This window comes from Acomys russatus, chromosome 9, assembly GCF_903995435.1.
Source record: "Acomys russatus chromosome 9, mAcoRus1.1, whole genome shotgun sequence".
NCBI lineage: Eukaryota > Metazoa > Chordata > Mammalia > Rodentia > Muridae > Acomys > Acomys russatus.
The window spans coordinates 1,066,972-1,083,699 of NC_067145.1; the positions used below are offsets into that span (position 1 = coordinate 1,066,972).

At 38.8% G+C, this 16,728-nt stretch overlaps 1 protein-coding gene across 1 annotated transcript in view; it reads left to right on the top strand.

The window, feature by feature from the left end:
- The window catches only part of C6 (complement C6), a 65,820-nt gene that overhangs the window by 18,807 nt on the left and 30,285 nt on the right, over positions 1 to 16,728 (top strand). The window contains exons 6-8 of the mRNA XM_051150919.1: positions 3,482 to 3,682; positions 7,113 to 7,353; positions 12,805 to 12,927. Of these exons, the coding sequence (XP_051006876.1) occupies positions 3,482 to 3,682; positions 7,113 to 7,353; positions 12,805 to 12,927 (565 nt within the window). The remainder of the gene's footprint in view (positions 1 to 3,481; positions 3,683 to 7,112; positions 7,354 to 12,804; positions 12,928 to 16,728) is intronic.

Sequence of the window (16,728 nt, forward strand, 5' to 3'; positions counted from 1 at the left end):
GTTTAAGCCTTTGAAACTGTAAGAAAGTCCCCAATTAATTCCTTTCTTTTCTAAGAACTGCCTTGGTCATGGTGTCTCTTTGTAGCAATAGAACAGTAACTAAGACAGTGAGCAATTAAATTTCCTTTAATTTTTTTAAAGAGAAATGCATGGTCTTAGTAGTTACATTCTTGCACAAAGATTTGACTGCTATAGAGAATTTCAGAACTTAGAGTTTGTGAGATTCTCTTTATGCTAGTAGATGCTCAGCAAGAAACCATTCAATACTTCTTTACACTGCCCACAGATAAATGTGCTTGTTGCCAAGTCCAATCGACAAAATTTACACTGTGGAAAAAGAAAACAGACTCCTGTAAGCAGTCCTCTGACATCTTTCTAAATGTGCACTGTGCCATGAGTCTGCCCACAAATATAAACATAGAATAAATGAATGAATATATGTGTGAAAATGTAATGTTTCAAAATTAAAATGACATCTCTATACATGTAAATACAGGCATTTTCAATCTAATGAACACCATTATATACATATATACATAAATAATATACACTTCTGTGTTTTGAAAGTGATTGGGGATTCATTGCAACATTGTAATATCTCTGGAAGACAAATGTCAACATTCTTAGGATATAAAATATTGAATGGACTTTGAAGGAGGAAATGTGTGTGATACTCTACTGGAGGGTGTTTTCTAGCTTCCAAACAAGCAGTCTACAGGCTTATGTTCAAAAACAACAATTTTCAACAACAGTGACAGGCCCAGTACTCTCAGCAGGAATCTACTTTGCACAATTTACTGAGTAGCATTCCATGATCTTCCATTCCATCCCACCTTCTTGGGTTCTCCACATTTATTTTTATAGTGAGTGTTGATTTACCTCTTAAATGTCCTTACAACACAAGCTTCACAAAACACAAATGTGATTAACATTAAACTTTTATTCACACACCTGATGCTTATTAATGATGTATTTATAAATAATATATTGCCTTATGAATGAATAACTTAGGCAAAATATGTTACCACACCTGATTCCCACTTCCCAGTCTAATGTAACTTTTTACCTCTGCTCACTTATGAAACTGTCTCCTTCCTCACTAATAATATATTTGGCAAAAATATCTTCTCTGAGCTTCTGTCCAAGATACAAAAGCCCTCTTTGTTTTCTAGCATCTGACTCTGTCTTTAGAATATTTTTTATGTTTTTGTTTTTGTCATTTTGAGACAAAGTTTCTTGGTGTAGCCTTTGCTGTCCTGGCTTTGTAGGCCAGATTGGCCTCAAACTAGAATATTTTTATTACCTACTTTTTATTCGTGTGTGTGTGTGTGTGTGTGTGTGTGTGTGTGTGTGTGTGTGACACAGAGAAAAAAGAAAGAAAGAAAGAAAGAAGGAAAGAAAGAAAGAAAGAAAGAGCATATACATGCTACTAGTGGTGATCGGAGAACTGCTTTCATGGTTCCACCTTGTGGGTCTTTGGAATAAACCCTGCCTTAGTCAGTATCCTGTTGCTGGGAAGAGACACCATGACTAGGGCATCTCTTAAAAAGGAAAACATTTCATTTGGGCTGGCTCACAGTTCAGAAGTTTAGTCCATTGTCATCATGGTGACATGCAGGCAGACATAGTGCCAGAGAGGTAGCTGAGAGTTCTACATCTGGATCAGCAGAGCATTTGAAACCTAAAGCCCACTCCAGTGACAGTGGCCTACTCCAAGGCCACACCTAATCCCTGTCAAGGAACTCCACTCCCTAATGACCAAGCATTCAAATATATGAGCCTATGGAGGTCATGCTTATTCAAACAACCAAACCCTATTGAGCCATATTGCTGGCTGCTAATGTCTTATTTCTAAGCTCATACAAAGAGCATAGTCTGGGTTTTTTAAGAAGCTGTGAAGAAATCTACACAACTATGCTTACATGCATATATTCTTTAACAGCATGGCCTTATCATCTTGTTGTTGACTGGGAGGTTCATTTTGTGAGCATTTTTGATGTTAACTAGTGCTTACTACAGCATATGAAAGCAACACTGAGATATTGACTATATTACTAGCACTGAACAGTAATCTTTTGCAGCAGGGTTAGGCTTCCCTATTTCCTTGGCTAATTTTGCAAGTAGTTTAATGCAACATGGCTCTTGGTGAATTTTAGTAATAAGTGCTTAAAATAAGTCTTCACTTACCAGGAGATTGGGATAGATGCCAGGACTTCCTATTGGGACTCTAGATGAGGGAACTATGAGAGAATGGAGAAATAGCAGGATCCAGAGGGTCCTAGAAACCCACAAGAAGATCATCATGATGAGCAGATCTGGACCTGGGGGCTCTGCTCAACCTACTGCACCAACCAAAGACAATATATGCAGTAAACATTGAACCCATATTCAGTTCTAGCTAATGGTCAGGACATTCTCCACAGTTGAGTGGAGAGTGGGGACTGACTCAGACATGAACTCTGGTACTCCATTTTTGACCACCTATCCTGGGTGGGGAGGCCTGGTGGCACTCAGAGAAAGGATAAGCAGGCTACCAGGTTGAGACTTGATAGGTTGTGACCATATCATGGGGGAGGAGAAAACCTTCTGTCACAGACCTACGGGAGGGGAATAGGGTGAAAGAGGGAGGGAGGGAGGGAGGGAAAGGAGGATACAAGTGAGGGGAAACAAATTGAGATATAAACTAAATAATTTTAAAAAAGAAAAATTTTCTATTGCTGGCCAAAAAAGGTAGTTCTCATCCATTTTAAGTGATTTTAATCATCTGCTCTCCTTACTGTCATAATATAGCAGAGACATAATGCTGAGACATAACCCTGTTTTACCCTTAGCTCAAATGGGTTTCAGAACTGCCCTCCATCTCAGCGGTGTGGCCAATAGATAAGACAAAGAGCGGAACAAGGGCCATACAGAATCTCTCCCACTCTTTTGTCTCAGTAATAGATCTCTGAAATACAATTTAAATGAAATCCCACAACATGCTAAAGTCACAATCAGTCTTAAAAATCAACCTCATCATTGGTAATATCATAAAATAATGCTTTACTTTGTATAATTAAAGGTGAAATAAGAGGCCTCCTTGGGGGCATGACTAGTTTCTGCAGGTACCAGGCACACAAGTTTAGACACAAAATGTTATGAAGGTAGCTCTCACTGTTTATCATCATTCAAGTCTCTGGCTCTGTGTTCTCTCCTTAATCAAGCTACTCAAAATATGGTCCCTCCAGACCTGTGTTTATTTGTGGCATCCCATTAGCATTGCATTTACCACACTGTGTTCTCTCCTTAAGTAAACTATTAACTCCCTGGGTGTAAGGATTAATCGATTGCCTTGTTTTCCAAGAATATGAGATGGGAATGGACTATTTGTTCAATGCTGAATGAATGAATGAATGAATGATCATTGTGGGAGGTGATGGCAAGTCACTCTGTTGTGTATTCCCCAAGTTATGTTTTCCTTCATATACACTTTGTTGGCCAGGTACAAACTGTAGAAGATGACTTGAAAACAGATTTCTACAAAGATTTAATAACTCTTGGAAATAATAAAAATAAAGCCACTTTGTCATCGGGTGGACAGAAACAGTCTTTTCATGTGCCAATTTTTTATTCCTCAAAGAAAACGGAGAGATTCCAACATTACTCAGCCTTCAAAAAAGCCGTTCAAGCCTCCCACAAAAAGGTAAGGAAAATAGCTCCCCATAGTTCATTCTTTCTTCAAAATTAACACCTATCAAAGCAATCAAGCAACAAGAAGCCTAACATTTCTGTATCTGTAGGAATTCTAAGAGATGCTTAAATAGACTTTTTTGAAACTCTCACTTTAGAACTTAATGAACTTAATTTGTTTTATTTTCAGTTTTCTGTCCTAAATTGTGGTCAATATGGATTATTTTCAATACTTTTTAAGGCTCATTTTTATTTTTATTTACATGAATGTATGGGTGAGTAAGCATATGCCACATATGTGTGGACACCCAGAAAGACCAGAAAAGGGGGTAGAATCCCCTCAACCTGGAATTGCAGACAACTTTGAGCTGCAAGATGTGGGTGCAGGGACCAAACTCAGGTCCTCTGGGAGAACAGCCAGGTCTCTTAACTGCTGAGTCATCTCTCTAGGCCCCCAGAGACCTATTTTTAAGCATTTGTAAATTATACAAATGAAAAAGGTTTCATTATGCTATTGCCAATAATGAGGCTAGTTTTTAGACTGTGACACTAATGTAACCCAGCACTTGGGAGGCAGAGGCAGGTGTATCAGTGTGAATTCAAGGTCAGCCTGGTCTACAAAGCAAGTCCAGGGCAGTCCAGGCTACACAGAGAAACTTTGTCTCAGAAAAAAGACTTTTGAGACTTTCATATATAAACGTTGTATTTATGTCATTTCCTTCACCCACTCTAGCTCCTCCCTAGTCCCTCACTACCTCTCAAATCCAAGATTTTTTCTTCCTTATTATTCTCTCTCACATCATGCATTTAGTGTTGTTCACATGTTCACGTGTTTAGAGCTAACATTTTGAGATATTATAACCTATTGGGTGATTTGTCCCTGAGGAAAACTAATTCTTCTCCCTTTCGCAGTACCCGTTGATTGATTGCCTGTATGGATTTATCAAAGGGGTTGGGCCTTGTGAAACTTACTCCATTCACTGGCACTTTGATTGGTGTCATCATTATGCAAGTCTTGTTTAGGAAACTATATTTTTTAAAGCTTCGTGGGTTTCAATTTCTTTGACATGCTTTAAAAAACCCTTTAAAATATGCATTCATTTATTGTGTGTGTATGTGAATGTATGTGTGTCCATGTGTGTATGCACATACCCCACATGAGTATAGAGATCAGAGCATAACTCGTTAAAGTCTATCCTCTCTTTCTATCACATGATTCTCCAGGATCGAACACAGATCATCAGGGCTGCCTTATCTAAATTAACATGTTTCCTATAAATCATGTGACATAGCTTTGTCTTTTTATGCAGTCCATTTCAGACTTTCTGTAGACACACACATTCCCATCTTTCAATCTAATTCAGGCATCCTAGGGCTTTGATTGAATCCCCTGCTCACCCTGACAAAGAATCTGTGGCTCTACATAATTGCCTGAAAGTAGAGCTTAGAGCGGGAAGGAGATGGAGATACTGAAGAAATGTAGGTAACCTGCAGATTTCACAGAGTTAGATATAAACGTTTTAAACGTACTAGACAGCACACATAAAAATCTTTTTCTCTGTGTAAAGAGCTAGTTTTTATCTTAATAGTCTTTCCCAATGTCAAAACATTTGGGGCTATTTTCAGGTTAAAGTATATGAAATTGCTACTTTTCAACCATTCTGCCTTTAAATTGTCATGCTCATAGGGCTCAAGACAATATCATGATGGAAGTAGAAGATGGAGTCCATCTGAATACAGGATATTCTTATTCTAGCCCATCTAAGGAGAAAATGCTAGTGTGACCTTTCTTAGTCTGCAAATACTGAGACACACCAGAGATTTGTGAATTGATCTAGGCCCTTTAATTTAGCCCAATATGTGTTGTTGTACTGTTTTGTCAATCCCAGATCTGAATAAGCATTCGTTGGGCAGAGAATCTCCTCAGAAAAGAATAATAATCAATTCTGTAAGGCTTGGTGATTACCTCATTTACTTTACAAAACTGAAGCCATAAAAATACAATTCAATAACAACACAATCTCAGAAATTGATGGAATGTGCCAATATTGCTTAATACCCTGGTATAATGTAACTTCTTGCTCTAAAATTGCCAGTTCCAGCCCTTATACAATGGCCTGTGCATCTGCTATGTCGAGCTATCAAACTTGAGTGTATATTCCCCATGATTTATTCTTTTTCAAAAAAAAAACTATAAATATTGAACCTCCAAAAGCTTGCCTTAAAGATACCTGTTTCCTAATAAAAGCAGAGAGATGTCCAAAGATTGGGGATTGATTCACAAAATTCAAGTATTAAAGTTCAAAAATAGAGTTAATGGATGCACACTAAAACATAAACTCTACAAGTGAACAATCCTTGTCTGCCTTGTTCACATCTATAACAAGTGCATCTGACAAAACTGAACAGAAAATTAATTTGAAGACAAAAATGGAGGAAGGGATGAGAGTAGAGAGAAGAAAGAGAATAAACATTAGCTCCTTTTTATCTTTCCAATGTATTTGGCTTTTACATTAGCAGGGTTCTTCTTTTTAACTTTGTAATTATAGTATACAGGAAAATGATTCTTTTATGGTTAACAACTACAAAAAAATCCTTTTCTACAACATGATAGTTATAACACAATTTGTTAGAATCAAGAGATGCAGAAAAATACATAATTTGTAAACACAGTAAACTTGAATGCACTTATAAATTCCAATAGTTATGTGGGAGAATGTAAAGAAACAAAAACATAACACAGTATCAATTGTTTAGCCTCAAGTTAACCTACATAATAAGAAATGAAAGAACAAGCAAATGAGTTTGCAAAAAAACAAGGGTAAAAACGTTCACACTTCTGCATATGGGTGTCAGAGATAGAATATGAGAAATGTGTTTAATTTCATTACTCAGTGATGGAAAATGTGGTGTTCTTTGGCACCAAGAGTGTGAAATGTCATCTGGTACACATTTCCTTAATCCAGCGGCAGACAGCTAAAGACTACAGAAGTTAATGCTTCTTTCTGGTTAGTATCACCTTAAAACTTTGAGTTGAAACTTTATATAACCTTTTTTTTCCATCCTTTGCATTAGGATACTGCAAATAAAAACTCATTGGTGATGCAACTATGCACGGACAGTCAGACACACTAATGTTTCTGATCACTCATCTCTTCCTTGCTACAGAAGGCACACCCGAGCCACGAAGCATACATTATTGAGATAGTCCCATCTGTTTAGTGCTTTGAACACTGAAGTAAAAGGTACTAGAGTCCAGCATGAAGATCGCAGTTTGTGTGTGAAAATGTGAAGTGGAATTGAGTTGTCTCCAACCTGTGGTAGGAGCTGGGGCTAGTGAGAAGCCGGTGACATTTAAAGAGTAGATGTCTCACGTTTTCGTTACCTCTGTCTATCTTTGCTTTTAAATGTTTTTCTTATGCCTTTTGCCCCCTTTTATGCAGGATTCTAGCTTTGTTAGGATCCATAAAGTGATAAAAGTCCTAAACTTCACAATGAAAACGACAGACCTGCAGCTTTCAGACGTTTTTCTGAAAGCCCTTAACCATCTGCCTTTAGAATACAACTATGCTTTGTACAGCCGAATATTTGACGACTTCGGGACCCACTACTTCACCTCCGGCTCTCTGGGGGGCAAGTATGACCTTCTCTATCAATTCAGCCGCCAAGAGCTACAGAACTCAGGTGTGTAGACTTTGGCTTGTTTGGCCTGATGATGGCATAGAACACACCTTTCTCTTACCCATCATTCTCCTATCTAATGACTACTATAATGGCTCTAATTTGAATTCATTAGATCTTTTCTTGTTGCTGCTGCCACATTTGAGATGAAGAAGAATCAAATGCAAACACTTAAATAAAATAAAATAAAAATAGTAAATAAGGACCAAAAGAGAAGGAACTATGTTTAACTTCTGTGGCCCAATGTCAATCATTGTCACTTAAGAAGGGAGATGTATGCCAGTACCAAAACACAAACAAAAAAGGTTCCTCAAATTTTTATATAATATGCTTACAACATTTTATAGCAAATAACTTATAACAATGTACAGAAAATTGAATATCAATTATTGTTTTTAAATGGTTTTTATGTAGAGACAAGTGGTATAAGATGAAAGAATAATTAGAGATTTGACAAGAGACTAAGTTAATGTGGCCCAAATATTCATTACTCTTGAAACTTGCAAAGTATCTTACTTTCAGAGAGTTTTCAATGTAATTCCCTAAGAAACCCAACAAATGTTTTATATATACCAAACATCTTGTTTTCTTGAGTCTTACCTAAAATTTCAATACTAATTATCACTATTATTATATGTATGCAATCTTTGGATTAGTTTATTTTCAGATACCCATGTAAAGTAAAACAGTGCTCCCACGATGGTCTGTCATGTGTTCCTTGAGATAAAAATTGAGAAATAATAGTAGCAGCCAACAACTTATAAGTTTGCCTACATAGGTATAAAAGTTAATCATCACTAAGTCTAAGTCCCAGTCCTCTGTCCTTATGTCTCCTTATAGAAGATGCCGATGTATGAATCGGCCGTCGCTGAGTCCTTCTGAACCAGGAGTTCCCTCTTGGTGTGCTTCCTAATAAATGGAATGAAACAAATGCCATTCCAGGTTTCCAGTAAAAGAACTTTTTAAAAAAAATGATCTTTATGTGCTATTCATAGTACTTGCCTGTTGTGTTGTATTTCACTCTTTCTATTGAAACAAGGCTTGCATGATGTATTGGGTATAGCCTGCCACTTAAAACAGCACCAACACCATCACTGTGCACAAATGGTTAGAAGAAACCCTTAGCCCTTGACTTGACTTCATCTGACCTGCAGATGAAGTCACTGTGGTCACTGCTGCTGGACCCTAGACATGGTGTCCCATTTGATGAGTGTTCTTATTGTGCATTCAGTACAAAGCCCCTCGGTGCTTACAGACTAGGGCAAACAACTGTGAGAATCTTTAACCAATCACCCAATGTTTCAGTAATTGAAGGCCTATAACCAAAATAGAGGAGTCACAGGCTCTGCATTTCCTGCTAAAATCATCTCACTTTCAATCTCTCTCTCTCTTATAAACAGAGGTAAAGAGTGACAATGAAACATAGGCTGAAACCAAGAAAGCTTGAAATGTGACAGGAAACTAAAATTAACCTCCATACATATTTATATACATGTACACATTATATATACACACAGACATCATATACACTAGATAAATACAGAGATATTATATAAATATATGTATCTGCTATGTGTATATTTACAGTATGTACATGCATGTGAATATATCTCACATATCCAGTAATGTGGTATTCAATATTTTTATAAGTTGAATGTTTTTGTTCAGAAAATTTTGAGCTACATTAACATTTGTTTGTAATCTTAATTATGACAAAGCTGAAGCACACTGGGACAGAACAAAGTTTAATAGACTGGAATTCTCCAAAGTGTGGGCTTTCCTGCTTTTATACCCTCTCTAAATGAACTTTCTCTTTTTCTCAGTTTTTTTTCTTCCTTTACCTAGAAACAAGGTTAGAACTAGGTTGTAGATTTAAGGTATTGCTAGGCTTTATTTAGTAGCAATTATACCTCTTGTGTTCGATAGTGGTTTCTCTCCCCCAAGAAGAGTACAATTAAACCCATCTCTTTTTTTTTTTAATTAATTTATTCTTGTTACATCTCAATGTTTATCCCATCCCTTGTATCCTCCCATTCCTCCCCCCCCCCCCATTTTCCCATTATTCCCCTCCCCTATGACTGTTCCTGAGGGGGATTACGTCCCCCTGTATATTCTCATAGGGTATCAAGTCTCTTCTTGGCTACTTGCTGTCCTTCCTCTGAGTGCCACCAGGTCTTCCCCTCCAGGGGACATGGTCAAATGTGAGGCACCAGAGTACATGAGAAAGTCGTATCACACTCTCCACTCAACTGTGGAGAATATTCTGACCATTGGCTAGATCTGGGTAGGGGTTTAAAGTTTACCTCCTGTATTGTCCTTGGCTGGTGCCTTAGTTTGAGCGGGACCCGTGGGCCCAAATCTGCCTATCATATTGTTCTACTTGTAGATTTCTAGGACCATCTGTATCCTTTTATTTTGCTATTCTCCCATGCGTCTCTCACTTAGAGTCCCAATAGGATGCCTTCCCCTCTGTCCCAGTTTCCTGGTAAGTGAAGGCTTTCGTGGGACATGCCCCTTGGGCTAGTATGCAGATATAAGTGAGTATATACCATTTGATTCTTTCTGCTTCTGGGTTAACTCACTCATTATGATCATTTCTAGCTCAATCCATTTATCCACAAATTTCGGGAATTCCTTGTTTTTAATAGCTGAGTAGTATTCCATAGTGTATATGTACCACAGTTTCTTTATCCACTCTTCTACTGAGGGACACTTAGGCTGTTTCCATGTTCTGGCTATTATGAATAAGGCTGCTATGAACATGGTTGAGCAAATTTTCTTGTTGTGTGCTGGAGCATCTTCTGGGTATATTCCAAGGAGTGGGATAGCTGGGTCTTGAGGAAGCCCTATTCCCATTTTTCTGAGATAGCCCCAGATAGATTTCCAAAGTGGCTGTACTAGTTTGCATTCCCACCAGCAATGAAGGAGTGTTCCTCTCTCCCCACATCCTCGCCAGCATGTGGTGTCACTTGAGTTTTTGATCTTAGCCATTCTGATGGGTGTAAGATGGAATCTCAGAGTTGTTTTGATTTGCATTTCCCTGATGACTAAGGAGGTTGAGCATTTCTTTAAGTGTTTCTCAGCCATTTGATACTCCTCTGTTGAGAATTCTCTGTTTAGTTCCAAGCCCCATTTCTCAATTGGGTTATTCGGTTTGGTGGTGTTAAACCCATCTCTTTTCCTTGTATTCTTTCACTGTTTCATCCTGCTGCTGTCCAGTGCCCCATCAGCAGGCTGAGATCTTGAATAAAAGTTGATGATACTTCAATGTACAAGGTGAAAGAATTTCAGAAATAAACAGTAAACTGTAAACAGTAGTGATATTCTAAACAAGAAGGTAATTTTAAAGTCCTTTTGTAAGGACATCATCATCTGCTCTGAATTTGAGGGAAAAAATAACCACACCACTCTTTCTCAGCACTGCGTTTTTTCCCCTAAGCCTTTATTGTATATTAATAAAACATAGTCAAGTATAGTGGTGACTAGTGCTGCTGACTTCCTCATTCAGAACAGCCTAAAATGCTACAGAAACACTCATCCCTTTGTCACATGTGACAACTCAGGTACACAGCACCAGGGAGACCCCCCCAGTTAATATGTGCAGAGGCCACCCAATGTACTCTGTGTGGGGATGAAAAGGAATGCACAGAAAGTCACTGGTGAGACCTTGATTCTTTATTCACTGCCATGAACCAGAATCATCTTTCATTTCTCGAAGGAATCATACATGGTCCTCAAATATATGAAGTTAACTTTACCCTCAGGTAAAACATTGTGTTATAATTAGTTAGTCACATAAAATTTAATTCTAATTTATAAACTTTAAAATTCAAATGAAAGTCATACCCCACTCTCCTCTCAATTGTGGAGAATGTCCTGTCCATTGGCTAGATCTGGATAGGGGTTTGAAGTTTACAGCCTGTATTGTCCTTGGCTGGTGCCATAGTTTGAGATGGACCCCTGGGCCCAAATCTGCCTATCATAATGTTCTTCTTCTACGTACCCTGGTGCCTCATATTTGACCACGTCCCCTGGATGGGGAGACCTGGTGGCACTCAGAGGAAGGATAGCAAGCTACCAAGAAGAGACTTGATGCCCTATGAGCATATAAAGGGGGAGGAAGTTCCCCTCAGTCACAGTCATAGGGGAGGAGAGTAAGGGGAAAATGGGAGGGAGGGAGGAATGGAAGGATACAAGGGATGGGATAACCATTGAGATGTAATATGAATAAATTAATAAAATAAAATTTAAAAATTCAAATGAAAGAATAAGAAAAAGAATTTCACACTTTAATTGCAATAATGAGCTACCGTTGCTTCTCATTTTGACTTATAAAAACAGTGGTACCAGATATACATATTTACTCTGCAAGACTGAATAAAATAACCATCCTTGTCGGGCTGTGGTAGCACACGCTTTTAATCCCAGCACTTGGGAGGCAGAGGCAGGCAGATGGCTGTGAGTTCAATACCAGCCTGGTCTACAAAGTGAGTCCAGGACAGTCAAGGATACACAGAGAAACCCTATCTCGAAAAAACAAAAAACAAACAAACAAAGAAACAAAAAACATCCTTGTTGCTATTGTTGTTAAAGTTGAAAATGCACATACAAGGGCTTCAAAACTACATTTTTACTACTAATGAATATTATGTTCCTTCAAATTCATCAGACTCAAAACATAAAAAGGAAAGAAAGAAAGAAAGAAAGAAAGAAAGAAAGAAAGAAAGAAAGAAAGAAAGAGAAACACAAGCTGATTGATTCACATCTAGCTATATCTCCTCTGAGAAATCTGTGCCTTCATGCCTAGACTTTGGCATCAGACCTGATCTGATATATGCCTAAAGCTCTCACATTATTTGTGCCTGTATTGTAACCTGTAATCCTAAGTGTTGTAGTTTGATAAGGCCTTAGTTTTAAGGTGGTTAAGAGCTGGGAAGTAGGGATGGAGTTATTAACCAAGTCATGGAAAAGAAGCCCAAATAAATATGAAAATGAGTGGTGAGTGATGGACAGGTGGCCACAACTCACGCTTGAGATGATGCACAAGCGAAGCGTCTCTCATCTCACAAAAACAGATTCATGTCATAGAGAGAAAAAGACTTGATGAGCAGGCTACGCAGGAGCAGCTCACAGTACAGCCGACAATCCTTGTGGCCCATCATGTGCTGTGGCAACAAGGACAGCTGGAAGAGACAAGAGCCCATGGGATGGGGTAAAGCAGTCTCACAGGCGCTTGCTGGAACCAGTGTCAAAGCTGAAGATGGTGAGATCTCACAGAATAGCCTCCATTTGGGATGTCCCCAGGACCTGTGTGGGGATGAATCTCAGAGCAAAACTGTCTATTAGAGCTAAGCAGGACAGAAGCTACCAATAGCTCCAGCCCCAACAGTAATCAGAGCCACATTGCCCTCCTCCTCTATTTCTCAAAGGGTTTGCTTGTATTTCATTTTCCAGGTTTAACAGAAGAAGAAACCCGACATTGTGTCCAGTATGAAACAAAAACACGCTACTTCATTTTCACAAAAACATACAAGGAGAACCGATGCACCATGAATAAGCTGTCTGAAAAATATGAAGGTAACAGTGCTATCTTGGTAGTTGGTCCTGGGTGTCCTAGAACTGCCCATCACTTAACCATACTGCACATGACTGATATATCTTCATTTTTATTATTTGTCTGCTTCAAAAGCCATGTGCTGTGAGGGAGGGAATAGCATTACTTAGAATGTAAAAATGGCCAGGTGAGATGGCATATGCCTCTAACCCCAGCACTCAGGCAGCAGAGGTAGACGGATCTCTATGAATCCAATGCCAGCTTGTACTACAAAGCAAGTCTAGGACAGCCAGAGCTACACAGAGAAACTTTGGATTGTAAAAACAAAAACAAAAACAAAAAAAGTAGAATTGACTAAGGTGTTCTTTTTCTTATTCCTAGGCTGTACAATTCAATGAACAGTGTATTGATTTTTCCATAGGTAGAACTCCTTATTAGGCATTGAAAAGTAAACATGGCATGAGTATAAACCATATACCACCACTAAGAAACTTAGAAAGCAAAGATATGTAGGTAACCAACCATTCAAAACATAGAGACATCAAAATGCTGGAACTCATGTGCCACAAAGGCACATGTACAGAGACAGGAATTAAACCGTTAGGTTCAGCTTTATTCAGGCCTGTGATCTGAGAAGGCAAAGACTGGCGTGGTTTTGGAAGCTGTGTTCTACCTCTGGCCAGCAAAGTTTATAAGAACCAGGGAAATGGATACAGCAGCTACAAAAGCAGTCAATCATGCTATAGCTCAGTCCTGCCCCACTGGTCGCATGAACCTCCACACTTTGGCGACTAGTGGTGGATGTCAGCTGTTATCATTCTTTGCACTGTTCTCTCATTCTCTGAATGTCTGGATCTGGCACTTCTTGGGACACTGAGTTTAGTTGGTGTTTGCCTGATTCTAGCATGGATTCCAGCTGGAGCATCTGGGCTGTAAGGTAGGATGGGGAGCATAAACTCAGAACACATCAATCATTAACAGTATGATATTAAACACAAGTGTGGGCTGATTCTCTTTTGTAATATGCCATCTTACAGAAGCATCTTTGCAAAGCAGCATACAAAAGTGAACCCGTGGTCTTGTCCCTTGCTAACTCCCATTATCTCATATTTATAAGGTTTGTAACATACAATGGATGGCATCCCGACACTACTAAACTGGCTGATTGTCACAATACCTTCTTATCAGTAAGACAATTCTCTGGCATAATTGATTGTGCAGGTGAAAGCAGACACATGTACTTATAACTTAGTGTGAACATTTTTAAACACCTCTATGTCAGAAACAAATATCATAAGCAGAATAGAAATAGGAGGCAAGATTAGAAGGCATTTAGTTAGTGTCAGGTAACCATGTATGAAAAACACTTTTCCAGAACCTCTTGGATTTAATTTGTTTTTAAAAGACTGACACAGAAGGTTCAGTCTTGGCTTTGGCTTTTAGAAAGGGCCTCACTATGCACCTCAGGCTGTCAGGTAACTCATTATCTTCCTGTTTTAACTTCTAACTCGAAGGACTACAGACTGGAGCTATCATGCATAGTGCAAACATTTTGATTCTGTTAATTTCTACTCTCATCTCTGAATAACTTTCTTTGAAGTAATTATTGATCTGTTGTTTGATCCCAATTGTCCCTCATTGCCAAGGTGAAATAAGTCCCAGTTTATTTGACCTAATCCCATGTTACAATATCGAAATTACATTCATGACATAATGCAGCAGGTTAAATCACCATATATTGTTAAAGTATAAAGTTTTGTTTTGCTTTTATTTAATTTTTCCCTTTATTAGATTTTCATATATAAGCACTTTATTTGCAATATTTCTACCCTTTCATATTTTCCCTCCAACTCCTCCCATGTCCCTTCTCTCTCTCCTCTCTCTCTCTCTCTCTCTCTCTCTCTCTCTCTCTCTCTCAAACTCATGACCTCTCTTCTTCTATAATTATTACACACTTATACATATATATGTTTAGATGTACACATTTATATGTATGCATATATACATAAAACCTACTGAGTCTGTATAGTGTTGCTAATATAGCCATGTCTTTAGTGCTAGCTACTTGGGATTGTATAACATAGGAAGACACTCATTCTTAAAGAAAACTGATTCTCCCCTCTATGGAGCATTTGCCTCTAGTTCTTCACCTACAGACAGAGCTTAGTGAACCCCCTCCCATCCTCCTGGCATATTGATTGGTGTCACCATTATAAGGTCTCGTTTCCTCAACCATACTGAGATTTTATGGGTTCAACTTCCCTGACATGGCTAGGGGACATTACCCAGCAACAGGCATTATGGTTCTCTGGTTTTCATAACTTTTCTGGACTCTCTCCCTATGTATTCCCTCAGCCCTAGTATAGGATTACATGAGATGTACTAGCATAGGATTACATGAAACGTACTAGTGGGGCTGGGCACTCGACAGCCACTTATTCTCTTTTTAACCAATTGTGGATCTATGTAACAGCCTCTATCCATTGGAAAAGCAAGCTTCTTTGATGAGGGATGAGAGACAATTTCCTCTGTGGAATAAGGATAACTATTTAGAGGAGCTCTCTTAGTTATACACTATAAAGTTTTTGTTTGTTCTAGGATTTAGGCATGCTTTATCACTACTAGATTTTTAAAGGTTCTTACATATTAGTTTCTTTGTCTCTCAAGAGACTGAGAGTTATACATAATAACATATTCTAATAACAGAGAATTCTCAACAGAGGAATATCAAATGGCTGAGAAACACTTAAAGAAATGTTCAACCTCCTTAGTCATCAGGGAAATGCAAATCAAAACAACTCTGAGATTCCATCTTACACCCATCAGAATGGCTAAGATCAAAAATTCAAGCAACACCACATGCTGGCGAGGATGTGGGGAGAAAGAAACACTCTTTCATTGCTGGTGGGAATGCAAACTAGTACAGCCACTTTGGAAATCTATCTGGGGCTATCTCAGAAAAATGGGAATAGGGCTTCCTCAAGACCCAGCTATTCCACTCCTTGGAATATACCCAGAAGATGCTCCAGCACACAACAAGAAAATTTGCTCAACCATGTTCATAGCAGCCTTATTCATAATAGCCAGAACATGGAAACAGCCTAAGTGTCCATCAGTAGAAGAATGGATAAAGAAACTATGGTACATATACACTATGGAATACTACTCAGCTATTAAAATCAAGGACTTCCCGAAATTTGTGGACAAATGGATTGAGCTAGAAATGATCATAATGAGTGAGTTAACCCAGAAGCAGAAAGACTCAAATGGTATATACTCACTTATATCTGCATACTAGCCCAGGGGGCATGTCCCACAAAAGCCTTCACTTTAGCAGGAAACTGGGACAGAGGGGAGGACATCCTATTGAGACTCTAGATGAGAGAAGCATGGGAGAATAGCAAAGTAGAAGGATCCAGAGGGTCCTAGAAACCTACAAGTAGAACATTATGATAGGCAGATTTGGGCCCAGCGGTCCTGCTAAACTAAGGCACCAGCCAAGGACAATACAGGCGGTAAACTTTAAACCCCTACCCAGATCTAGCCAATGGGCAGAACATTCTCCACAGTTGAGTGGAGAGTGGGATATGACTTTCTCACATACTCTGGTGCCTGATATTTGACCATGTCCCTTGGAGGGGGAGACCTGGTGGCACTCAGAGGAAGGACAGCAGGTTACCAAGAAGAGATTTGATACCCTATGAGCATATACAGGGGGAGGAAATCCCCCTCAGGAACAGTCATAGGGGAGGGGAATAAGGGGAAATGGGAGGGAGGGAAGAATGGGAGGATACAAGGGATGGGATAACCATTGAGATGTAACA